Here is a 23,042-nt window from a genome sequence, read left to right on the forward strand (position 1 = left end):
TAGGAAAGACGTAACGAAATAATCCACTTTTTTGAGGTTTTATGGTATTGTCCCATCCCCAACCATACACCTCTACAACCTAATCCAACTGGCAGTTAGTTTATGCATTCGCCTTGTTTGTAAGTTAGGTTTACTTTCAGCGATTGCTAGAGTGATCAAAGTTAACTTCTTCCATTCCACTTCGTATATGGGCTATATGGATCTCTACATTGTTTTGAAAACACCTAAAAATTAAAAGTAAAATAATAGAAGAAATTTAATTTAAAATCACATGTTATTCCTACAGTGCTTGCCTACTAGTACTTACCCAGCATTTTCGGGGCTTATTTTTAACTTGATGTCCTTCACAGCATCAATTAGAGATTTGTATTCCAAAGATGTCCCCTTGCTTTCTTTGAGGCACTGCCAAGCAAAACATGATTAAATCTTTTAGTTTAAGTAAGGTAGACCTACATAACTATTTTGAAACAGAGTTTATAAAAAAAATCGTCACTGTTTAAACAGAAACACTTAAGTAAATAAATCAATTGCAGGCCCTACAGGCTGCATTTTGCTTGTCATATAATGGTTGTAATTAACATTTGCCCAAAGTAGTTTAACCTAGCCCCACAAAAAGCATTTGTTTATTTTAAAGACCTTTAAATAGAAAGTATATATAGATGACAATCCAAATATGTTTATACCTTCACTTGTATCATTAAAGCAGTTAATCTGGTAATAAGATCATTAAGTTCTACATTCCTGACAGCTTGTCTCGAAGTAATGGCATCTTCTTCGCCAACGTTTTTCGCTGCAACCATTTCTTCAGCTGACTTCATACATTGTTGTCGTAAGTAAGATGATTGATCGTTTGGCAGTGATTGTTCGGGGTATAACTACGAAGAATTAAAAAATAAAAAAAATATTACGTTCTCTATATTATGATTATTTTTTATTATTTAGCCAATACCACAATTTAATTAATTATATTGGGTTTGTAAATTTAGTAAAAATTAATTTTTTTATTTAAAGAAAGTTTAAACCAGCTTACTTCAAGGCAAAATTTTTGTACTCCTAACAACAAATCATTGAGGTCTTTATTTAATCTCTCCAAGTCCAATATGATCGTTGCATATTTTCTTTGAAACTCAAGAGTTAGTGGTTCTCCATATGAATTCTACAAAAATAAAAAAATAATCTAATTTAAGCAAACTTTATTTTTTTTAAAACATTGCGTATATAAAGAAGAAAAGTAAAAAACTTACAGCTTTTTCTGCATCGGCATTCATTTCAGCAAGATTTCTGATCTTCTCCCGTTTCATTGCCAACACTCGTGACAATCTTGCAATTTGTCTCAATAAATTAACTGGGAAACCCCCTAGGGTCCCACCCATCTGACTGGGGGTTGAAACGAGAAGTTTGCTTCTCAAAGGAGATCTACCAAGCACTGGATCATGCTCCTTTAAAAACAAAAAAATTTTAAACTGTATTTACCATTTCCACTAATCTTAATATTAATATCTAAATAATTCCAAACAATTTGATATCATATACATTTTTATTTATTACATATTAACAATGAAAATATTAATAGACTCTAAACCTTTGCTGGGCTTTGGAGGCTTGAATCTAGGTCAGTATGAGTGGGGTTGAAGAAGCTGGGGTACAGGCGATGCGACGGTAAATGTCGTTTTCTTTCCATTAATGAAAGTAGGTTGATCGTTTCTTGTCGGTCACAACTTGCCACTTCAATATCTGGTACTGAGTGAGTACCAAGGTTTGATCTAACAGGGAAATAATTTTTTAATTATTTAATACAAAGTAATGAAGACATTACAATGTTTTTTGGGGGGTTTGGCTGTTTAGGCGTTTTAATAAACAAACCTGGCAAATGTGACTCTATATGACATGTTATTAGTGTCCACCGCATCTATTTGTCCAGTAAATAAACCATCATGAGATCCACGCAGGCGGGCTGCAAAATTAAATATTATTTTAAATAAATAATCTATCTCAAAAAATTAAATTCTTTTTTGAGGTATTATGGTATTTTAATAAAAAGGGTAAATTTTAGGAGCAATAATTAGGAAGTATTTATTAAAAAAATTTCTGAAAACAAAAATGTTAACTCAAATAAATCAAAAAAATCCAAAATTAGAAATAGTTCTGCTAAATATTCTTACCTGTAACATTAGTTCCAACAACCAAAGGCATGGGAACCTCTTTTGGTAAATCTGACCACATATCAGGATCATCTCGAGCAATTTTGCGCTGTTGTAATCTTCTAATCCTATTTCTTTTGCTGTCCAGTGCAGCTCTTTCTTCCTCGAAAAACGCTTCAGAACATCTATCACATCATTTAATTACTTGTTAGTGACTCTTTTTAATTAGTTGTCAGCTTAGTGTTTAAAAACTGAAACAAATATAATTTCCATGCTATTTATTTACACTATTGGGATTTAAATTGTTTTTTAAATACCTTCTGGGCTTCCCCATTAAACGTCTCACTTTTGACCATTGTGCCCTCGTCAATTTCTTTGTTTTTAATTCCGGAAAAGATTCTTTCAGGCAAAGACAAAAGTCATTGTCACCACCAAACAATACACTAAAAAAATATTTTAGTTACAACACCTACCATTGAAATTCACTTTGACAAAAAAAAAATAATTATTTTACCTGTCTAGGTGGGAATAAAACCACTCGAACATGCACATTTTATGAGCTTTTGGCAATTTAAGCAAGTTTCGTAATCTAGTTCCAACATCTTTGGCTACTGCTTTGTCTGTGTTGGATTGTAAGATTCTTAAAGGATCCGATTGTGGAATTGTCTGACAAAAATTTCAAGTAAGTTTACTATTAATTTACTTCTATATTTAACATAAAATTAGGTGGCTTCATTGTTGCTAGCAACCCAGTTCAAGTCTTGAATTGACTGTGGCACCTTTCAATATTGGTGATTGTAATTGCCTGTTAATTTTTGTTTTAGCAGGTGTTCATACCATTACTCAAGGTTGCCATAGTATAAAATATCACGAATCTAATAATATTTTTATGTACATGAAATATTGTGTTACTAAAAACTGCTGTTAAGGTCTATCTAAAAGCCAAGTCCGGATTTAAAAAATCAGAAAAAAATTTAATAAATACCTTATCCCTTGGTCTTATTGGGGACACTAAGTTTTTGTTAGTCCACATCGAGCTCGGACTAGAAGTTGCTCGATCTGAGTTGCTCATTCCACTTCTTTTGTGATTTCTTATTTGATCATCAGATGTTAACTCACTCTCGTTAAAAATTAAACGATTTCTTTTTCGGTTTCGTTGAGGCTGCAATTTGTAAAAAACATGATGATGTTAAACTAGAATTTAAATCTTTGGTTATAAGTTGCTTTATTTGTTTTAATATTTAAAATAGTGGGATTATATTCAAATTTTAATATATACCCTTTGAGGTGATAACCATCCCATCTGCATGTTCATCAAAGCCTCGACCGAGGAACCTTAAAACAAAGTATTACAATACTTGTAAATAAATAAAATTTCAATATCAGTACATAAGTATATGATAAGATTTGCTATAAACAGATAAACGATGTATCAACAGACCTAGGTCACAATATTTTTTATTTAAAAAAAAAAAAAAATTTATATATGACTCAAAGCAAGATTGCTTTTTCTGACAAAGTAAAAATTAAAAACCCAACCCTAACTGCCCAACCAAATATCTCGCGGCAGCTAATAATTGATAATCAAATAACTACCTGACACCATTCCAGCTGACCAGTACAAAATAATAACTTTAACTTACTTTCCATGGCGTTTTCCGTCATTTGACGTCGTTAATATGCACTTATTGCTGTTCAATCAAACTAATTTTCGGACAACCTACAAAGTTATTGGTTCGTATAGAAATACACCCAAAACAATCGTTCAGAACTGCCGCTGCAGAATAATTTATTCCGGTGGTCACGTGATACGTGTCAAAGTTAGCGTACGAGTGACGGGTTTTTAAAAAAATAATTATGTATTTTTAATTTATCTTTAAATTAACATTATTTTTTTTTTAAATGTAATGTTATTTGAATTAAATTTTGTTCATAATGCAACAATTGTGCCGTTTTAAAACTTTTAAGTTGTTTTAACTTATTGCTTAAAGATGATTCTTAGCTTTTGCAATTTTTGAACTTCAGGGTATTCGTATACTTGAAAACGTACAGGTATTAAGTAATTAAATATTTTTTATTTTGTGCCTAGTTTATATAAAGCGCTTTAAATAACAAAGAAACGTATAGTATTTGTTTTGTTTTTGTGAGTTATCGAACTTGGGAAATTCCCGCTGTATCAAAAATTAATGAAAAAAGTTTAGTTTTTGTGTATTAGCAGATTAGTAACAAATTAAAAAAATAAAAAAATATATTTATTTATTGGTTTGTTAATTCCTTTTCCTTTTTGGACAGAGTAAGATTAAATTTTGTGATTTGCAAAACAGCAATCGGGTATTGTTTCAGGTGTTGAAGCAGTAGCTGAGTAGGAAGCAAACTCAGGACCTCACATTTATAGTCATCTAATTTGCTAATTGTGTATTAAAGATATTTTATTTATTTGTTGTAATGTTGTTTACATAGTTTATCAATAAATTAATGGGATCTAGAATATCATCTATTTTCAGAGGAAATAATACAAATAGAAGGCAACAATTTTCTAATATGGAAAGAAATACTGGATTGAATGGGGAAGATATGGATGAAGATCTTGATTTTGCAGCTGTTCTTGCATTACTACTTAGAAAGTTAATAAATTAAAAAATATAAACTATTTTTAAATAGTATTTTTAAATAATATTTTTAAATAACATAATAGAACATAAATATTATGTATTTTAAATAGTTTTATTTTCTCCAAAAAGTAAAAATATAATGATGTTTTATTATTATAACCTAATTAGCTTACAATTGCTTATTTACTAACTATGTGTTTTATAATAATTTTTGGCTAAGTTTATCTAATATTTTTTATTTAAAGTGGAGAAATGCGATTAGTTCAAAGAAATCTAGAATTTTCTGATGCTGAAGAGGAATCAATAAGTGATAATGAAAATATTGGCAAGTAAAATGTTTTGATCATAAAATGTTATTTTTTCACTGGACAGATGGATACTTATCTTAGTCGTACTTCAAGATGCCTTTAAAATATTTGAATATCATCAATGTTGTCATATTGCTGGATTATAACTCGTTAATTGGTTTTCAAATTTGTCATAAGTAATTCCCATTAACATTACACAACAAAATTGAAACATGGAAGCAGTACGGATTAAATCTAGGATCATACATGATTAAAAAAATTCACAATTCTATGATGGTATTATTGTAATTTGTATAATTTATTATTTTTAGAGGTTGAAACTAATGACAGCCCCACCTTGGATTCACCTTCTGAAAGCATGAAGGTCAAATAAATGTCATTCTTAATTTTAAATGTTTCAATCAAAATTTTTGTATATATCTTTATCCTCGATGTGGGAAGGTCGAATGCGCGACCTTAACATAGAGTAACAACAGTTACCCAGACCCAGTCTCGAGTTGCCTGTGGCAATTTGTATTATAAATTATCATTGCCCTATAAATGAGTTGCTGATTAAGTGCTGGCTCAGCAGAAGTTTATACCGTTATAGTGCCTTACTTAAGGGTGTTACAGCATAAGGGCGTAAGGATCGAACCCAGTACCTCATGTACTGTAGAAAGTGTTCTGACCACTACACAACGCTGCTGGTATTTAATTGTATATCATATCTTTTATTTTAATTAACTATTAGTTTATAGTAATTAAATACTGCATTCTGTGTTTTTACAAAATAATTGTTTAGGAAAGTGACCTTTCCAGAGAAATTCTAATGAGACAAGGATACACAATCACTAAATTTGAAAATCTTCAACATCCTCTAAATATTACAAAACACATTCAAATGGTAAACATAAAATCACATATTATATATTAAATAAACTAATATTCATCAAAGCCCATTTGAGAATGGGATTTGGTAGCAAATATTACCCTATGTTTAGAATGTAGGTTAACTTTATAAACATCAAGGATAAATTTATGCAAAAAAACTTGGGAAATTAATGTTATTTGAATTTAGTATATATACAGTTAATTAAATATAAATTGCAGTACTATAGGATACAGCTATGGTTTTTCTTATAGTATGTCATATTATAATTTAAAATATTTATGTTTTATTTTGTTATTAAATCTAAATTTATTATTTTTAAAGAGAGATACTAATCAATGTGGTGTCTCTGGCAAAAGTAATTTCACTCGTGGAGTATGTACCTCGATATCATCAAGGTGAGTATTGTAGCATTAAATAAAATGTTTAATATTTAATGTAAGACAAACTTACTACAACTAAAATACAGAGAATGTTTAATAAGCCATATTCTAATAGACTGGTAACCAACTTTTTTCAAAATTTAATTCCAGTTTTTTATGTACTGTGTATTGTTTATTGTGTTATGTTTCAGAATTTTTTAGGATGCTAATCATATTTGTTGTTGTTATACTTAAATTAATCTTAAAAAATTATATTTTTCATATTCTTAGGTACATTCCAAATCACATCGAACAAAAATTAACATTCGACGAAAAATTATTTTGTGGAATTTTTTCTGAGAATGGAGATATGTTTTTATCAGCATGCCAAGGTAAATTACTTGGACTTAAAGCTTATTTTTGTAGATTGTTTAGAATTAGTAGCATAGCCTAGCATTTGTTAAAAACCAATTTATATAGAAATTTGCATTCCTAAATACATTTTTATATTTTGGTACCTAATTTTTGTGTTATATATCATTTTAAAAATCTTATCCTTACAGGTAACTAACTTTTTTTAGTATACATTTATTTAAAAACTTTTGGTGAATACAGTTTTGTAGTAGGACATTTTTTTAAGTTGTTAAAATTATTTTAGACCGATATCTTCGTGTGTATGACACCAGTCACCGACGATTAAACAAACCAGTAAAAACCATACAGGCAAAAGATGTGGGATGGAGTATTTTAGATACAACTTTCAGTAGAGATTCAAGATATGTTGCTTACTCTAGCTGGTCAAAATTTGGTGAGAACTATTTTTTGATACAAATAAATTTTATTTATGTTTGTTTTTTTACTAATAATAGTGTAAAAATCAGAATAAAAAAAATAAATATTTACAAATTGTATTTTTAATTTATTTATTAGTTCATTTATGTTCTGTGTTTGATGGTGGTGACACTAAATTAAGCACGGAATCTGCCCACCCTTTAGTAAGGTAAAATCTTAATTAATTTTTGTGTTATATATTTGTTTTTGATTTTTGCACTAAGATTATCTTTTAAAAATATTTTATATGCAAATAATAGATCATTGTTTTTTGTCCACTTTCAACCTCATAATTAAATGAACTCTATCTTTTATTTTGTTTTTTTTCAGTGCTGATCATGATTTTGCTATTTTTTCTTTAAAATTTTCCAAAGATAGCCAAGAAGTAGTTTGTGGGTAAGTTGAAATTTACCTTATATGCGAAATTGGTATGAAGATGAATAGATAAGACCTAATACTCGAATACTTTATAAATATTTGCTAAATTTGATTTAAATGGAATTGCTACCTTTGTTACTAGGGCTCAGTCTAAAGATGCTTTGAGCAACAGTGAAATTAAAAATACTGTAATAATAAAAAAAAACAAGTTTACCAATATGTTTGTTTCTTTTAGTGCAAATACTGGTTACATGTACATTTATAACTTTGAAAGAGAACAATCTGTTCAGGTAGGATACCATTTGTTTAATAATAAATCAAATATAAATACCCTTAACACATTTTAAAAATTAAAACCTATTTCTATTAAAAAAACTTAACTTGTAAAAACAAGAAATATTTAATTAAACTTTACTTAAGAAAAATTAAGAAACCATTGGGTTAAAGTTTAACATTTTAATACATCTCATATGCAAATTCAGGTTTTACAAGCATAAAAATCATATTAATGTAACATAGTGTTGAAAGTACATGCTATGCTTTCTTTTACCTTTACAGTCGATAATGCCAAATTGCACAGACAAAACTACAAGATTAAATTATTGCCAAGCCTTACCAAGCAAAATATAAGCACAGTCACACTAAAACAGTAGTATAACTACAACCTTTTTAAATTTTATTTTAATTAAAACAGATAGATGCACATGAAGATGACATTAATGCAGTTTGTTTTGCGGATGATAGCTCCCATATTTTATATTCGGGCGGGGATGATGGTTTGGTAAAGGTTTGGGACAGAAGATGTTTGTCAGAATCAAATTCAAATCCTGAAGGAGTTTTTGCTGGTCATAGAGATGGTATTACTTTTATAGACTCCAAGGTACATATACTATAAACAAAAATTTTAAATACAATTTTTTTATGTTTTTTGTTAAAATTTATAATTTGATTTACTTTTTCTTAGGGTGATGCTCGTTATCTTATTTCAAACAGTAAAGATCAATCCATTAAACTTTGGGATTTAAGAAAGTTTTCATCTGAATCTGCAGTCGAAGAGGTTCGAGATCTTGTTTCAAGGCAAACCTGGGATTATAGGTGGCAGGGTGTTCCCAGGAAAAGTAATTTAAATTAAAAATATTGTTCAACTTTTTACTAGACATGTACCTTAAATACATCCTTAAAGGTCAAAGTATATGTGAATAGCAAAATAAAAGCTTCTATTTTTGAATTGTCAAGATAACTGGAAAAATTGATAGTATTTTAAAGGATTTTGCCTTTTTGCCGCGTGGTTTAGCAAACTAACCAATTTACTTTTTTTTATTTGACAATTCTTTCAGATTGGATAAAATTTAATTTAAATTTAGTGAATAAGTGTGTCCAAAAATTGGAAGGGGACACCTCAATCCAGACCTACCGTGGCCATCGAGTTTTAAGTACATTGATAAGAGCTCGATTTTCTCCACTTTATTCAACTGGAAACAAGTATATTTATGCAGGATGTTCTACAGGGATGCTTTATGGTTTGTTAAATATAGAAACAAACTTTTAATACAGTTAAAAATTATGTATTAGGAAACCTTTTTTAAAAAAATTTGTGTCAAATAATTGCGAATAATCACTTTTTTTTTGGCCTTAAAAATAATTTTTGGCCTTAAAAAATAATAATTAAAAAAATAAAGTCATGTTGGCCTTAAAAAATAATAGTTAAATGAATAAAGTCATTTTGGCCTAAAAAAATAATTTGACAAGATTGTATTAGTTTTTTTTAAATTTTTTGTTGGTAAATGAAATTCACTAAAATTTAATCTAATTTGGTGTTCTATTTTTTTGTCAGTGTATGATGTATTAACTGGTGAAGTTGTGTCAAAAATCAAGAAACACCGAAACTGTGTAAGAGATGCTTCATGGCATCCATATGAACCTTTAATGATAACTTCCTCTGTAAGTATATGTCTTATCATAATAAATTAAAAACTGTTAATCTACTTGAAACATTTTAAGGTTAACAGAACTTATGTCAGTAATACTTTCCTATAAATAAAGCTAGCACAAGGTCTAAGATTTAAATCTTGCTGCTTCTCTGTGCTAACATCATAAGAAAAAAAGGATATTGATGGCAACTGGTTTTGCCAAATCCAAAAAACTAAACCGCCAGCCTAACAATATATCATTTTGGCACAGGCAACTTAGGGCCTTGTAGTAAAAAAAATTTTTGTGAAAATGTTTTTGCATAATTATTACTAAAAAAAATAATTTTGTTTAGTGGGATCACACCTTGGCAATGTGGAACTGGGAGGAAGGTTGCTTTTAGTTTCTCTTTTTATTATAACAATTAAGAGTTTTACTTATTTTAATATAAATCCTTTCTGTGAGGTTTCTAATGTATCTTAAGTGGTTGAATAATGTTCCCAGTGCATGTGATATTTTATGCAATTATATTTTAATGTTTCTGTATTAAAAATCGTAGAGTATTGCATCACTGATTAGTAGATCTAATTACGTAAATCAATTTTTGTCTTTAATATCTAAAAACTAACTGCCTTTGAAATGTTACTGTATTTATAATTGTGGTCCAGTTTTTTATGTAATTAAATACCTTTTAAATCAAATTTATAACTTTTCTTTTAAGCTCTAATTTTTATTTAATTACCCTTATATAATAAACCTTATTTTTTAGTAAAAAAATTATTTTATTGCTTTCTAGTGAAGTGTAGTTCAATAGTACATTTTACAATCCCAACCTTAATTTTAAATAATAAACAATATTTGATATGTTAAGTTTGTGTTGTCAGCTATAACTTTAGCTTATTAGTTTTTAAAAACCAGCTACAAAGTTTAGTTATGAAGTATTATTTGTTGCTTATTAGTGCTATGGTTTGGCAAATTAACCACCTATATTTTTTTCTTAAGTCTTAAAAAAGGTGTCCAATTTTGAACAAGCATCATCAACATTTGTGTAGCTTAACACATGGAAAGAATTACCGTTTTCTGCACCTTTTATCATGGCAGACAATCCTGCAAAAAATAAAAAATATACAGTTTGTTTTGTGGATAGAAAATTTGTAAAATAAATGTTTGCAACCAACTCTTTCCAGGGGTTTCTCTATACAGACAAATTATTTTCTTGTTCATGTGCACAGCTCTTCCAATTTCATAACCAACTCCCAAAGATGTGGTGGTTACTTCCGCAACCACAGCTTTAAAAAAAGTTGGCATTTTATTTTAAGCCCAATATTTAAAACAATGGTTTAAAATTAAAGTTTGAAAATCTATAAAATTTGTTAGTTTTGGGTATGTTTTGATATATTTTAAAAGAGCCAATTTAATGTAATTGGAAAAAATAAATAACTTGATTGGTTTGTTGTGTAAGACACTAAATTTAAAATATTACATACTATCACATTTTTTCAACCATTCGATATCCCTGTCATGAATTTCTTTATCTGATAATTGCCCATCTTCTACAAATTAGATTTTGTGAGTTGTAAAAAATAATTAAATGTAAACCAAATCACTCATAAATTGCTTAATAAGTTCCATTAACAAATAATTAGCCATATCTAATAAACAGTCTTGTTTCTAATTTAAAAAAATGTTTTGGTTACCTTTAAGTATGCCGTCTTGGTTAACATTTTTGCTACCAACATGCTCAGTTAAAACACAGCCAAATTGTTTTAAGTGCTTGATTAGATCAAAATATATTAACGCATCTTGTCTCCCACCTCGTATGCTGCCACAAAAGTATATGCTACGATTTGCCATTTATAAAATTTCTATAATATTTTTGTATTTTGGTAAATGTTTCCTTTTTAATCGGCCTGTTATTTTTTTTCACTATTTTCTGAGGTTTGTAAACAAACATGTTTTGCCACGTGCGTCTATTCAAGCGTGAAATGACTTATAAAATAATTAATTTTTTGTTAACTAATTTTATAGATAATAAATTTTAAACTTAAATATTTAAAAAAAAAATTAAATTAAATTTAAGTTGATCATAACTTGATAGTTGTTATGCAAAACTATTTGGTAACCTTGCATTAAACTATAGTACTTTTCTCCTTTTTGCACGAGGTCTGATTTCAAAATAATAATTTTGCACCTTTGCTTCTTATAAAAATCTTAATTTATATATCTGCAATTTGTGTAGGTTTATATTTAAACATATAAACTCAATAGACATAAAAATGGCCGTAGAACAAAAATGGAGTAAAGACGAACTTTCGTCAGATCAGGTTGGAAAAAAGGACATTATTGTTTTTCTTCAAGAAAATGCTGCTCCAAAGGTAATTTAAAAGTGATTAAATTGTTCAGTTTGCTGAGTGTATAATAATATAATTAATATTTTTGTTACGTTTTAATATTTTTGGTACAGATTTAAGTGTATAAATTATTTCAATATTTTACACATCTTTTAGATTATATAAAAAACAGATTTAACTTAAATTTGCTCATTTATACAAAAGTTAATGTCAAAAATAATGTGAGATAATGCAACAGTGCACTCTTATAGTTATTTTATTTTTGTGCAATAAGGCTTTATTTGCAACCTTCCAAATCCAAGATATGCTTTGCAACTATTAACCTAATAAATTGCAGAAAGTTGCAATTGTTATTCTATGCATTGGCATATTTGGTAATGCAATATTTTCTGTTTTTAGTTTTTGCAAGAGCAAAAATTGCAAGGTAGTTTAAAAAATGTTGTTAAAACTTCTAAGAAGGACCACTTGGTGCAAGCTTATGCAGAACTCTTTGAAAAAGAGGTATTTTTGTGTTGATTTCCTATAAGGTTTTATTATATAAAATTAAATTTCTTTTTGCTAAATAAGTACAAATATATACAAATATGATTATTATTATTGATAAAATAGGAACACATAATAAATAAATGAACACAAAACTGTCATGTTTAATTAAATTATTGTCATCATTCAAAACGAAAAATTTATAGAAAATTATATTTTTTAAAATCAATTGAATATGTATATATATATATAATATATATATGCCTATATTTTATAATGTAAAAAATAAAATAACATAAATAATTATTAAACTAAGTTGTGCATTAGAAACTGTTAAAGATGTAGTGATCAATTGTTAAACACTAAATATTATTGTGATTTGTAATTTTATATTATTTTATAGGCTTTTAAGGGAAGTGCCTATGATGTAGAGATAGAAAAGGTTGTTAAGGTTGTAAAGGATTTGAGTGTGTCTAAAGCCAAAACTGAAGTTGTTGACGAAGGGCCACCTAAGTTTAGAAAAACTGTATTAAAAAAAGGAGACAAAACAAATTTTCCAAAACGTGGAGAAAAAGTAACGGTTTACTACATTGGAAAACTTGCGGATGGAACTGTTTTTGATAGTTGCCAGCCAGGTTTGTATAAATTTGTTTTATTATAAAAGATATCTATTGAAGAAAGGTGAAAATTTGTTTATTTTTATCAGGTTCCAAGAAAAAGAAATTAATGCCCTTCTCATTTAAAGTTGGAAATGGAAATGTTATAAAAGGGGTGAGCGCTATTTAAAAAAATATTTTTATCTTGGCATGATTGAACTAAACATGAGTAACATTTGTTACTTCAACACTTATTTGTAATTTTTGGCTTTATATTTTAGTGGGATGAAGCTTTATTGCAAATGAGCGTAAATGAAAAAGCTGAGATTACGATTGAACCAGAGTGGGCTTATGGTAAAAAAGGAAAACCAGAAGCAAAGTTTGTTAACATTTTTTATAGTCAAAACTTTTGTTATTTTGCTTAAAAGGTGTAGTTTTTTTTTTTTTGAATTTTATAACTTACAACGGCTGAGCATCATAAGGCAACTTAACACAAAGCTTTATATGTAAATATATTGTTTAGAATTCCACCAAATGCAACTCTCATTTTCGAAGTGGATTTGATTAGAATTGATTAAATACGCTATTCTCTACAAACTACAGCAGTTTTTTTCTATCAAACATTACTTTACTGATCCATTTCATTATATCCACTGCCAGTTATATAGCCCCAAGAATACGAAACAGAAATGAGTGGCTGTGATTTAAAGATTTTTTATTGTTTTAGGTGTTTTATGAGTTTATTAAAAACAAAAGTTCAGATTTTAAGTGGGGTCTTTTTTAATCCTGCTTTAAATGTGGCAATAAATACTTTTTAAGCGCTTTAAAGAGCTTGGTATTGTCGCATATATTTTTAAAAATTTTCATAATAAAAAGTTTATGTGCATAAAACTGTAAACCATTTGTTTGTTCTTGTAATAAAAATAAAACTGGGTATTTACTCCATGGGGAATTTAAATTGTACTATCGAATAAATTAGGGCATGTACCTTAAATGAAATATTAATGGCTTTGTGTTGGCAAAATTAATTAATCAGCTATGTAGATACGACGTAGTTGTTATGACCTAATACGAGATAAGGTTATTTGTAACAAAACAAATGTTTGGAGGTGTGTCGGTATTGAGAAAATGTCATTTAACAATTCTGTGAACATGCGCAAATAAACAAAAGTAAACCAGTTCTTAGTTTTAAGAAATGTGTTAAACGCTACTAAAGTAACAAATTACCAAGTTATATAAAAGTTGAGTAAGTAAACAACATATAGATTACCGCAAAAATTGAAAATAGATATTTGTATAACTGAAAAGAATTAAAAAAAAAACTTTTTCTCGAACGTTTATTTTTGTCATTCAATACGCTCTTTTGGTTTGATCGGTCGTAAAAACAATACCCTTTCCCTTTTTCGGGTTTCGCTGTTGTGTCATTGTGTATTTTTAGCCAGTGGAATTACAAAATCCATGCGTCATAAACAAATATTACCGTTAGGGTACTCCCCGTTTAAAACTCTATATATCAAACGTTGTATGATGAAAGCGCTAGCAGTTGAATAACCAAGTAGTAACAGATAATCGCCGGAAATAAGTCAGAGAATACCTAATTAAGAGGAAGTTAAAAAAAATAGTCAGCATAATCTACATTTTGGCTTTAGGTTTATTGAATTGTTTAGCTGATTTTACATTTTAGAATCACTACAGGAATTTTAGAAGAACTACATTTTAATTTATTTACCAGAGATCTTAATATAAATCTAGTATAATGGTGTGCACAAAGAAGGACTATGATGTCATTAACACTTCGTTGGACAATATCAGTGATATATCTAAATGCGTGAAGCCCAAACAAGAAATGAATGGCGAAACGCCGAAAATTTACAGGGACGAAAATGGAGCCCTGATATCAGAGTCAGCAATTAGCTGGGAAATCGCTGAGAATAAAATCAAACAAGGAGATTTATTTTTTGGAAGGTATTTTATAAAAATGACTTTGTTTTTGGTGTGTGAAACCTTGTTGATTTATTTTAATTACTTTGGAAATATCAGAATATTGAAATTGACTTTTATATTTTAGGTCTCTGGAATTGGCATACAATTATAAAGATGCTATGACAATAGTAAAAAGGAAATGGTTCTCTATTGATGATTACTGCAAGAACAAATTTCTATCTTACCCAAGCAAATCTAAAACATTTGAGGGTAGATTATTAAACTATGTTGATCCCTCAGCAAAAACAGGTAGACAACCATATATTAAAGCTACGTATATTGAAGAAATACTAAGTAGATGTTTAGTTAAATCGTACAACTTTTGTAGTAATATTGCCTAACTTTTTTATTTTGAATTACAGTCTTAAGTACGGCCCTTTGCAAAAACGACTTTCCATATTATTTTGAAGATGGAATTGAACATTACACTTTATGGACAATTAATGCTGAAATAAACCCAGTCGACTACGTTGAAACTATATACCCTAAACATAAATACGACGTTATCGTATTTGAAAATTTAAAGATAAACAAGTCCGTGAAAAGTGTTTTACACTACCATGTTTTAATCAAAGAGCATCAAAATAATCATTTAGGACAATTTCACGCTCATCTGTAATATTACGTATGTTTATAATTTACTCCGTATACATTGTTAAAAAATTTGTCACTGTGAAATTTTTATATGTTATTTTGTTTAAGATTTTTTGAATTAGTGTTTTAAAAAAAAAACTTTCTTAATCTCATTTGCGTGATGCAGCATAAAAAATTAAAAAAAACATGAATTGTAATTAACCGTATTTACGTCATTTATGGCCTAATAAAATAATGATAGACGTAATTACTTCTAAGCATAAGATTTGCATTCAAAATTAGCCGATAGTTGATTGATATCATTAAGTTGGTGTTTAGGATATAAAAAGGAAATTAACGATCTATGTTTAAAAATAAAATGTCATATTTTTTGAGAGTCACATTACTTAATACTCGGTAATAAATCCAAAATTTAAATTAATTGATTGTAAGTTTAATATAGAATCGGAATTTTTTTTAAATTTTTAAACAATGTTTTTAAATTGTAAAACCCCTCTTTTTCTGTTTCTACAATCTAAACTGAAACTTGTTTTTTTCCTCTTGTACAATACCAACTTTTACTCTCCTATACATTTTTACTAAACGGCGCTTTATAGTCACTTTGCAATTTATCTTTTCCAAAGGATATGAAACCAGCACACGTTTACAATAGCGTTATAAGATGTTTAATATACAATGCTTGGTCTAAAGTAAAGGAAAAACATTACAAAAAACAAATCTATATTTTCGACACCAAATCATGCTGGCGTGTTTTATTAAACCAAATGCGCGTAACTTTTATACGATTACAAATGTATTAACAAGTTTTAACAATGTGCATTCGCATACAAAGTTCTTAAAGGCGCATCTGGTTTCTTCAGGTTTTATTTTCCTGCGTTGGCTGGATATCCAGCTCCAAGTGGATGAGGAAATCTTGTAGGCGCTCCTGTGGCTAAGAACCCGCCTTGGGGTGGACCTCTTCGTCCTGGAAAGGCATGTGGACCCCCGATTCCTTGTTGTGGACCCCCTAAACCTTGTGGTCGACCTCCAAACCCTTGTGGGCGACCCCCGAATCCTTGTGGTTGACCACCGAATCCTTGTGGTGGACCCCCAATTCCTCGTGGTGGACCCCCTACTCCCTGTGGTCGACCTCCCATTCCTCGTGGTGAACCCCCAATTCCTTGTGGTGAACCCCTAACGCCTGGAAAACGCTCTTGGCTAAATAAAGTGGAGCCAAAAAGAAAGCCAAACATATCGTCGTCGTTATTTTCACTTGAATCTATTAAAAAAATTGTTAAATTTTATTATGAATAAAAATTGACTTGGTAGTGTTATAGTACAATTAAAGTTACATAAAAATCTTTAAACTTACTGTCGGTTGTACAATTTAATAGGCAATGAGTGCAGTTTTCCATTCTTTTAACATCTTCGGCCGTCGGTACTGAACAATCAGTGCATTTCATTCTCGCCTCTCTAATACACCTTGCAAGTGCACTACGGTTTCCCATTTTTGCAACTGGTCCTAAACAATAAAAAATATTTAGAAAAACTAAGTTATGCTTGTTAATGAAGTTACCTTTATTTGCAACAAACAATTGCCTTACCACACATTTTAACGACACAATTTCTGCACTCCTTCTTCTCTTTCTTCATATTTTCTAAAACTTCTCTTGGGGTTGGACATCTATCTTCAGACACGCAAGACTTTGCACAGGGACTTGGTCGAGGTCCAAACCCATGATGTCTACCGGGGGGTCCTAATAAAAATGTAGATAATCGTAAATGTACTGCAATCTCTTTTATATAACGTACACCTTTTTTTTTCCACTTGGTTCAAAGTTTTGCTACAAATAATGTTTTAACCCACCTGGTCTTTCTCCCCTAGCGACACATCTATGTACGCACTTTGCACATCTTCTCATTCCAGATTTTTCTTCAGGTGTCCCGGGACAAGCAGAACAATTAGCTCGAGCTTCGATAACGCAATCCATTTTTTCGCCACGTTGATCACCATCAAGAGATCCTAAATACAAATGTATGAGTTGTTCAGAAACAATTTTTAGATGCGAAAAAACGGTATTGTAAATATACACAGATTATTGCCAAATTTTAAGTTATCTTACCACATTCCATTGTAACACAACCCCAACATCCTTCGACCTCACTACTAATGTCGTCATCAAATCTATGATGTGAACATTCACCTTCCCTGCGACATTCAATCATGCATTTGACCAACCTTGGAAATCTTTTATTCTTTGAGTCGCCTTTTGAAGCACCATTCATTTCAGCTAAACCATATTGTAAAGGACCACCTCTTGTTTGAAATCCGTTTTGTAAGATATTACTTATTCCTGATCTACCGCTCTGGAATGGTCCGCTTCTACCCAAAATTTCTCCAAAAGAAAATTTTTGTCCAAATAAGAATCCAAACATTTCGTCGTTGTTCATATCCAAATCTAAATTTTAAAAAATGGTTGATTTGTAATATTTATATGAAATTGCATTTACAAAAAAGGATAGCACAATGTAAAATTCTTATTTGAACAACAACATATTGTTTACATACCGCCTGGTGTACAGTTCTTTAAGCATTCGTTGCAATTTTCCATTCTTTTAACATCCCCGGCAGTTGGTACTGAACAATCAGTGCATTTCATTCTAGCTTCTCTAATACACTTTGCAAGTGCACTACGGTTTCCCATTTTTGCTACTGGTCCTAAATAAACACAAGTTTTTAAATAGAATAACTTAGTTTTCCATTTTTTGTGAATTAAATGTGTATTATTCTACTAAATCTTACCACACATTTTGATGACACAATCCCTACATTCCTTCCTTTCTTCCATCATATTTGCTAAAACTTCTCTTGGAGTTGGACATCTATCTTCAGAAACGCAAGATTTTACACAGGAACTCGGTCGGGGTCCAAACCCATGATGTCTACCGGGAGGTCCTAATAAAAATGTTACATAACTGTTAATGTAATGTAAATTTATGTTATATAATATACAGGTTCATTTTTTTGATTTAGTACAAAGCTTCGCTTAAAATAATGTTTTAACCCACCTGGTCTTTCTCCTCTAGCGACACATTTATGTACGCACTTGGCACATCTTCTCATTCCAGATTTTTCTTCAGGGGTCCCGGGACAAGCAGAACAATTAGCTCGAGCTTCGATTAGGCAATCCATTTTTTCCATGCGTTCATTGCCATTAAGAGATCCTAAATACAAAAGTATTAATTGTTTAGAAACTAATTTTAGATACTAAAAACTGTATTTTAGATATATACAGATAATTGCCAAATGATAAGTTATCTTACCACATTCCATTGTGACACAATCTCTACATTCTTCGACCTCATCACTAATGTCGTCATCAAATCTATGATGTGAACATTCTCCTTCCCTGCGACATTCAATCATGCATTTGACTAACTTTGGAAACTTTCTATTCTCTGAGCTGCCTTGTGGGGGACCATTCATACCAGATAAACCATATTGTAAAGGACCACCCCTTGCTTGAAATCCGTTTTGTAAGATATTACTTATTTCTGATCTACCACCTTGGAATGGTCCGCTTCTACCAAAGATTCCTCCAAAAGAAAATTTTTGTCCAAATAAGAATCCAAACATTTCATCGTTGTTATTATCCAAATCTAAATTTAGAAGAAATTGTTGTGTTATAATATCTAATTAAAGAAAGTTTTTACAAAATATGTCTAAAACAATGTGAAGTTCTAATTTAGTCAACAGTTTCTCATTTTTTACCGCCTGGTGTACAGTTCTTTAAGCATTTATTGCAATTTTCCATTCTTTTAACATCCCCAGCAGTCGGTACTGAACAATCGGTGCATTTCATTCTCGCCTCTCTAATACACTTTGCAAGTGCACTACGGTTTCCCATTTTCGCTACTGGTCCTAAATAAACACAAGTTTTTAATAAAATAACAGTTTTTTTTGTAAATTAAATATGCATTCTTTTACTTATAAAATCTTACCACACATTTTGATGACACAACCTCTGCATTCCTTTCTTTCTTTCTTCATATTTTCCAAAACTTCTCTTGGAGTTGGACATTTATCTTCAGACACGCAAGACTTTGCGCAAGAACTTGGTCGAGGTCCGAACCCATGGTGTCTACCGGGGGGTCCTAATTAAAATATAAGATCATGATTATTGTACTGCAATCTCTTTTATATAATTTACAGCTTTATTTCTTTCACTTGCTACAAAGTTTTACTAGAAATAATGTTTTAACTTACCTGGTCTTTCTCCCCTAGCGACACATCTATGTACGCACTTGGCACATCTTCTCATTCCAGATTTTTCTTCAGGCGTCCCAGGACAAGCAGAACAATTAGCTCGAGCTTCGATAACGCAATCCATCTTTTCCATGCGTTCGTCGCCATCAAGAGATCCTAAATACAAATGTATGAGTTGTTCAAAATCGATTTTTTAAATGCTAAAAACCGTATTGTAGATATACACAGATTATTGCCAAATTTTAGGTTATCTTACCACATTCCATTGTAACACAATCTCTACATTCTTCGACCTCATCACTAATGTCGTCATTAAATCTATGATGTAAACATTCACCTTCCCTGCGACATTCAATCATGCATTTGACCAACTTTGGGAATCTTCTATTTTTTGGGCCGCCTTGTGAGGCACCATCCATTCCAGTCAAACCATATTGTAAAGGACCACCTCTTGTTTGAAATCCGTTTTGTAGGATATTACTTATTCCTGATCTACCGCCCTGGAATGGTCCGCTTCTACCCAAAATTCCTCCAAAAGAAAATTTTTGTCCAAATAAGAATCCAAACATTTCGTCGTTGTTATTATCCAAATCTAAATTTAAGAGAAATCGTTGTGTTATAATATCTATTTAAAGAAAGTATTTACAAAATATGTCTGAAACAATGTGAAGTTCTGATTAAGTCAACAGTTTGTCATTTTTTACCGCCTGGTGTACAGTTCTTTAAGCATTCATTGCAATTTTCCATTCTTTTAACATCCCCGGCAGTTGGTATTGAACAATCAGTGCATTTCATTCTCGCCTCTCTAATACACTTTGCAAGTGCACTACGGTTTCCCATTTTTGCTACCGGTCCTAAACAAACACAATTTTTTTATAAAATAACAGAGTATTCCATTTTTGTAAATTAAATGTGTATTAATTGTATTATGAAATCTTACCACACATTTCGATGACACAATCTCTACACTCCCTTCTTTCTTTCTTCATATTTTCCAACACTTCCCTTGGAGTTGGACATCTATCTTCAGATACGCAAGACTTTGCACAGGAACTTGGTCGAGGTCCGTACCCATGATGTCTACCGGGAGGTCCTAATTAAAATAAAGATAAGATTTTTTTACGTTTCGTATGAAAATTACTGCGTTGTTAAATAAATCACACATACCTGGTCTTCTTTGAATTTGTCCTTGTTCTCTGTCTTGAATTTCACGCTGAGGTGGTCCCTGTCTTCCCAAAATACCGCCTTGGCCACCTAATCTGGGATAACTTCCTTGGTTTCGTGCATTGGACTGAGGTACCCTTCCTGAGGTAGAAGCAGCAGATGGACGAAACTGTTGATTTTGTCTTGGGCGTTCTCTGTCTTCGTTTTCTTAAAATATAAGTTATGTTTTACAGTTAATTATACGAAATGTATTCAATTATATATCAATTTATTCCAATCTGGTAACCTACCTCGGGCTGGTCGTGGACACTGTTTCAAGCACTGCATACACGTCATTCTTTGTACTCTGTCGTCATTGCTAACAGTGGGGCAAGATTCACAGCTTATACGAGCCGCCATGTCGCATGCTGCCATACTAACCATGTTAGTTGTGTCTACACTTGCTGTAAAAAAGTAAAGTGTTTAGTTTTGCTGAATTTGATCACCTTAAAAATACACTTTGTGTTAAGCAGTAAATATATATGGTTTAAAATATATTGCTTATTAAACAGCTTTTTTTTAGTTCAATTAAAAAAAGTGATATAATATTTTAAACTGATAAAAGAACTAGAAAGTTTAATTTAACTTACTGCAAGTTTGCATAACGCATGAGTCGCATTGGTCTTCTGTGTGATCTTTTTCAAAAACCATTCGGTCAAGACAATTTCCCTTCATTTTGCATGAGTTCACACAATGCAAATTGGGTTTTGCTCCTCTCAGGCGCTGAGCTAAATTTAATATTTCGTTGGTAACTACTAAAGCTAGTTTTTATCATTTTGATGAGAGACCTTATTTCTACATATATTTATTTTGGAATTTGGAAACTTTAAGGTGATTATATATTGTCCAATCAAATATTATTTTTTTTAATTGCTAAAATATTACATGCTACTTACCATAAGTCAGAGCACAACCAAGTAGTAGGACTACGATTGAAATCTTCATTTTCTTTTCTTATTGAAATGTTCTTCTAATAAGATGTTAATGATTCTGTGGATCTTCAGTCGAAGTTTGTCTGCTTATATACTAGTTTTTGGTGACGTAGGACGCTGTTGATGACGTTTTTGTACCAGGAAGAGACAGCTCCAAATATAAGTTATTCCAAAATAGACACCTTATTTATTCTACCTTACTTTGGTGACCTCTGTTTTTGTTAGTGATACCTACAAAACCTCGCTGGTCAAAAAAAGAAAAAGGGGACAATTCAAAATTGGACGAATGCGATACGTTTTAAAAAAAAACTTTATAACATTTTCTTAAAACTTTCATTTTATTCGTATTTTTGATAATTTATAAATTGTTTGGGTTAAATTTAATTAATGATTTCTGTAGATATTAATTTATATGTAAGTTAGGTCTAAATTATCGAGTTATTTATCATTTTATATATTTAAATGTAATTTTTGCTATTTTTGATTTCTGTTATTAAAAACGATCAGAATCTCTTTTAAACTTATGTTAATTTTTTAACTTATTTTTTAACAATTTTTGCAAAACAGTTAAAGCCTATTTCGAACAAAAACAAAATTACAAAATTGATTTAAAAACTTTCCCTGGGGCTAAAGGATGCGGTCTGACGTCATGAAGTTAAATGTTGTTGCTATTTTAACTCTAAATATTGCAGCGACTTTAGCAAAATGTTACTTAAGCTTGTCGCTGTATAGAGTTCACAGACAATTATTTGGATTTAATGACGTTTAACAAGTTTTACCCTTACGTATTAACCTCCGATGTAAATTAAAGTATAATTACTTGTTAATTACTTTTTATAAATAGAAATTGTCGCTACTTGATTTGTTCAGAGCAATACGTCACTTGACTGGAAAGTTATCACAAGTTACATTTCAGAATTTTAAACCTCGCGCGTTTTCAACCGACTTTCTAAATTTAATACAAGCTAAAAATAGTGGCTTTATTTTACCTTAAAAATGTTGTAAACAGATTAATCTGCCACTCCTTTGCCCGTGTTAAAATCTATTAATAGCATCATGTTTCTTTTCAAAAAATGGTAATTTTAGATTTGGTTTTTTGTTTGCTCATATGCACATGACAATAATTAGTGACGTAGGCGGATGTGACGTAATAACAGCCTTCAGGGTTTGAAGCTGCAAAATGAATGACGTTTAATGTAACACGTATACAAATGTAGGCTTAATTAATTTTTTTTAAGTTTAATAA

At 30.3% G+C, this 23,042-nt stretch overlaps 6 protein-coding genes across 6 annotated transcripts; 3 read left to right on the plus strand and 3 right to left on the minus strand.

Moving 5' to 3' along the window:
* Positions 1 to 78: 78 nt before the first annotated feature.
* LOC145748978 (protein lin-9 homolog) lies at positions 79 to 3,891 on the minus strand. Its single transcript, XM_082564999.1, has 13 exons — positions 3,785 to 3,891; positions 3,421 to 3,476; positions 3,127 to 3,303; positions 2,656 to 2,807; positions 2,459 to 2,584; positions 2,163 to 2,326; positions 1,864 to 1,954; positions 1,583 to 1,763; positions 1,245 to 1,439; positions 1,031 to 1,156; positions 684 to 875; positions 308 to 402; positions 79 to 224 (listed from the first exon to the last, which is right to left on the minus strand). The coding sequence occupies exons 1-13, from the start codon at positions 3,804 to 3,806 to the stop codon at positions 137 to 139; spliced, it is 1,665 nt and encodes a 554-aa protein (XP_082421125.1). The 5' UTR covers positions 3,807 to 3,891; the 3' UTR covers positions 79 to 136.
* A 488-nt stretch (positions 3,892 to 4,379) lies between these two features.
* On the plus strand, positions 4,380 to 10,236 carry LOC145740714 (DDB1- and CUL4-associated factor 11-like). The gene is made up of 15 exons (XM_082558545.1): positions 4,380 to 4,765; positions 4,999 to 5,078; positions 5,373 to 5,425; positions 5,843 to 5,944; positions 6,254 to 6,327; positions 6,583 to 6,683; positions 6,950 to 7,099; positions 7,222 to 7,291; positions 7,453 to 7,518; positions 7,736 to 7,790; positions 8,195 to 8,380; positions 8,465 to 8,618; positions 8,865 to 9,020; positions 9,335 to 9,441; positions 9,764 to 10,236. The coding sequence occupies exons 1-15, from the start codon at positions 4,617 to 4,619 to the stop codon at positions 9,809 to 9,811; spliced, it is 1,551 nt and encodes a 516-aa protein (XP_082414671.1). The 5' UTR covers positions 4,380 to 4,616; the 3' UTR covers positions 9,812 to 10,236.
* LOC145740716 (putative 2'-deoxynucleoside 5'-phosphate N-hydrolase 1) lies at positions 10,059 to 11,335 on the minus strand. Its single transcript, XM_082558546.1, has 4 exons — positions 11,106 to 11,335; positions 10,896 to 10,961; positions 10,587 to 10,697; positions 10,059 to 10,515 (listed from the first exon to the last, which is right to left on the minus strand). Exons 1-4 carry the CDS (start codon positions 11,260 to 11,262, stop codon positions 10,406 to 10,408), a joined length of 444 nt encoding a protein of 147 aa, XP_082414672.1. The 5' UTR covers positions 11,263 to 11,335; the 3' UTR covers positions 10,059 to 10,405.
* Positions 11,336 to 11,586: 251 nt separating this feature from the next.
* On the plus strand, positions 11,587 to 13,780 carry LOC145753239 (peptidyl-prolyl cis-trans isomerase FKBP3-like). Its single transcript, XM_082569643.1, has 6 exons — positions 11,587 to 11,783; positions 12,159 to 12,260; positions 12,646 to 12,877; positions 12,949 to 13,013; positions 13,120 to 13,217; positions 13,362 to 13,780. Exons 1-6 carry the CDS (start codon positions 11,685 to 11,687, stop codon positions 13,414 to 13,416), a joined length of 651 nt encoding a protein of 216 aa, XP_082425769.1. The 5' UTR covers positions 11,587 to 11,684; the 3' UTR covers positions 13,417 to 13,780.
* A 623-nt stretch (positions 13,781 to 14,403) lies between these two features.
* LOC145763421 (uncharacterized) lies at positions 14,404 to 15,816 on the plus strand. Its single transcript, XM_082574866.1, has 3 exons — positions 14,404 to 14,803; positions 14,907 to 15,070; positions 15,184 to 15,816. Exons 1-3 carry the CDS (start codon positions 14,595 to 14,597, stop codon positions 15,438 to 15,440), a joined length of 630 nt encoding a protein of 209 aa, XP_082430992.1. The 5' UTR covers positions 14,404 to 14,594; the 3' UTR covers positions 15,441 to 15,816.
* Positions 15,817 to 16,278: 462 nt separating this feature from the next.
* Positions 16,279 to 21,809, minus strand: LOC145752405 (uncharacterized). Its single transcript, XM_082568723.1, has 19 exons — positions 21,761 to 21,809; positions 21,455 to 21,592; positions 21,116 to 21,268; positions 20,829 to 21,032; positions 20,602 to 20,754; positions 20,366 to 20,515; positions 19,918 to 20,253; positions 19,662 to 19,817; positions 19,397 to 19,549; positions 19,167 to 19,316; positions 18,719 to 19,054; positions 18,464 to 18,619; positions 18,198 to 18,350; positions 17,964 to 18,113; positions 17,518 to 17,853; positions 17,262 to 17,417; positions 16,999 to 17,151; positions 16,767 to 16,916; positions 16,279 to 16,673 (listed from the first exon to the last, which is right to left on the minus strand). Exons 1-19 carry the CDS (start codon positions 21,807 to 21,809, stop codon positions 16,279 to 16,281), a joined length of 3,627 nt encoding a protein of 1,208 aa, XP_082424849.1.
* Between the last annotated feature and the right edge of the window lie 1,233 nt (positions 21,810 to 23,042).

The sequence above is a fragment of the Corella eumyota genome, chromosome 1, assembly GCF_963082875.1.
Source record: "Corella eumyota chromosome 1, kaCorEumy4.1, whole genome shotgun sequence".
Lineage (NCBI taxonomy): Eukaryota > Metazoa > Chordata > Ascidiacea > Phlebobranchia > Corellidae > Corella > Corella eumyota.

Excerpts from the sequence above, each read along its gene's own strand:
- LOC145763421 (XM_082574866.1), top strand. The coding sequence starts at position 14,595 with ATGGTGTGCACAAAGAAGGACTATGATGTCATTAACACTTCGTTGGAC. Across the intron at positions 14,804-14,906 it reads GGAGATTTATTTTTTGGAAG|GTCTCTGGAATTGGCATACA; the intron begins GTATTTTATAAA and ends TTTATATTTTAG. Across the intron at positions 15,071-15,183 it reads TGATCCCTCAGCAAAAACAG|TCTTAAGTACGGCCCTTTGC; the intron begins GTAGACAACCAT and ends TTTGAATTACAG.
- LOC145748978 (XM_082564999.1), bottom strand. The coding sequence starts at position 3,806 with ATGACGGAAAACGCCATGGAAA. Across the intron at positions 3,477-3,784 it reads GACGGAAAACGCCATGGAAA|GTTCCTCGGTCGAGGCTTTG; the intron begins GTAAGTTAAAGT and ends CTTTGTTTTAAG. Across the intron at positions 1,764-1,863 it reads TATAGAGTCACATTTGCCAG|ATCAAACCTTGGTACTCACT; the intron begins GTTTGTTTATTA and ends TTTCCCTGTTAG.
- LOC145753239 (XM_082569643.1), top strand. The coding sequence starts at position 11,685 with ATGGCCGTAGAACAAAAATGGAGTAAAGACGAACTTTCGTCAGATCAG. Across the intron at positions 12,261-12,645 it reads CAGAACTCTTTGAAAAAGAG|GCTTTTAAGGGAAGTGCCTA; the intron begins GTATTTTTGTGT and ends ATTATTTTATAG. Across the intron at positions 12,878-12,948 it reads TTTTGATAGTTGCCAGCCAG|GTTCCAAGAAAAAGAAATTA; the intron begins GTTTGTATAAAT and ends TATTTTTATCAG.
- LOC145740714 (XM_082558545.1), top strand. The coding sequence starts at position 4,617 with ATGGGATCTAGAATATCATCTATTTTCAGAGGAAATAATACAAATAGA. Across the intron at positions 8,619-8,864 it reads GCAGGGTGTTCCCAGGAAAA|TGAATAAGTGTGTCCAAAAA; the intron begins GTAATTTAAATT and ends ATTTAAATTTAG. Across the intron at positions 9,442-9,763 it reads CTTTAATGATAACTTCCTCT|TGGGATCACACCTTGGCAAT; the intron begins GTAAGTATATGT and ends AATTTTGTTTAG.
- LOC145752405 (XM_082568723.1), bottom strand. The coding sequence starts at position 21,809 with ATGAAGATTTCAATCGTAGTCCTACTACTTGGTTGTGCTCTGACTTAT. Across the intron at positions 21,593-21,760 it reads TGGTTGTGCTCTGACTTATG|CTCAGCGCCTGAGAGGAGCA; the intron begins GTAAGTAGCATG and ends TATTAAATTTAG. Across the intron at positions 20,755-20,828 it reads ACAAATTCAAAGAAGACCAG|GACCTCCCGGTAGACATCAT; the intron begins GTATGTGTGATT and ends TATTTTAATTAG.
- LOC145740716 (XM_082558546.1), bottom strand. The coding sequence starts at position 11,262 with ATGGCAAATCGTAGCATATACTTTTGTGGCAGCATACGAGGTGGGAGA. Across the intron at positions 10,962-11,105 it reads CCAAGACGGCATACTTAAAG|AAGATGGGCAATTATCAGAT; the intron begins GTAACCAAAACA and ends TCTAATTTGTAG. Across the intron at positions 10,516-10,586 it reads TAGAGAAACCCCTGGAAAGA|GATTGTCTGCCATGATAAAA; the intron begins GTTGGTTGCAAA and ends TATTTTTTGCAG.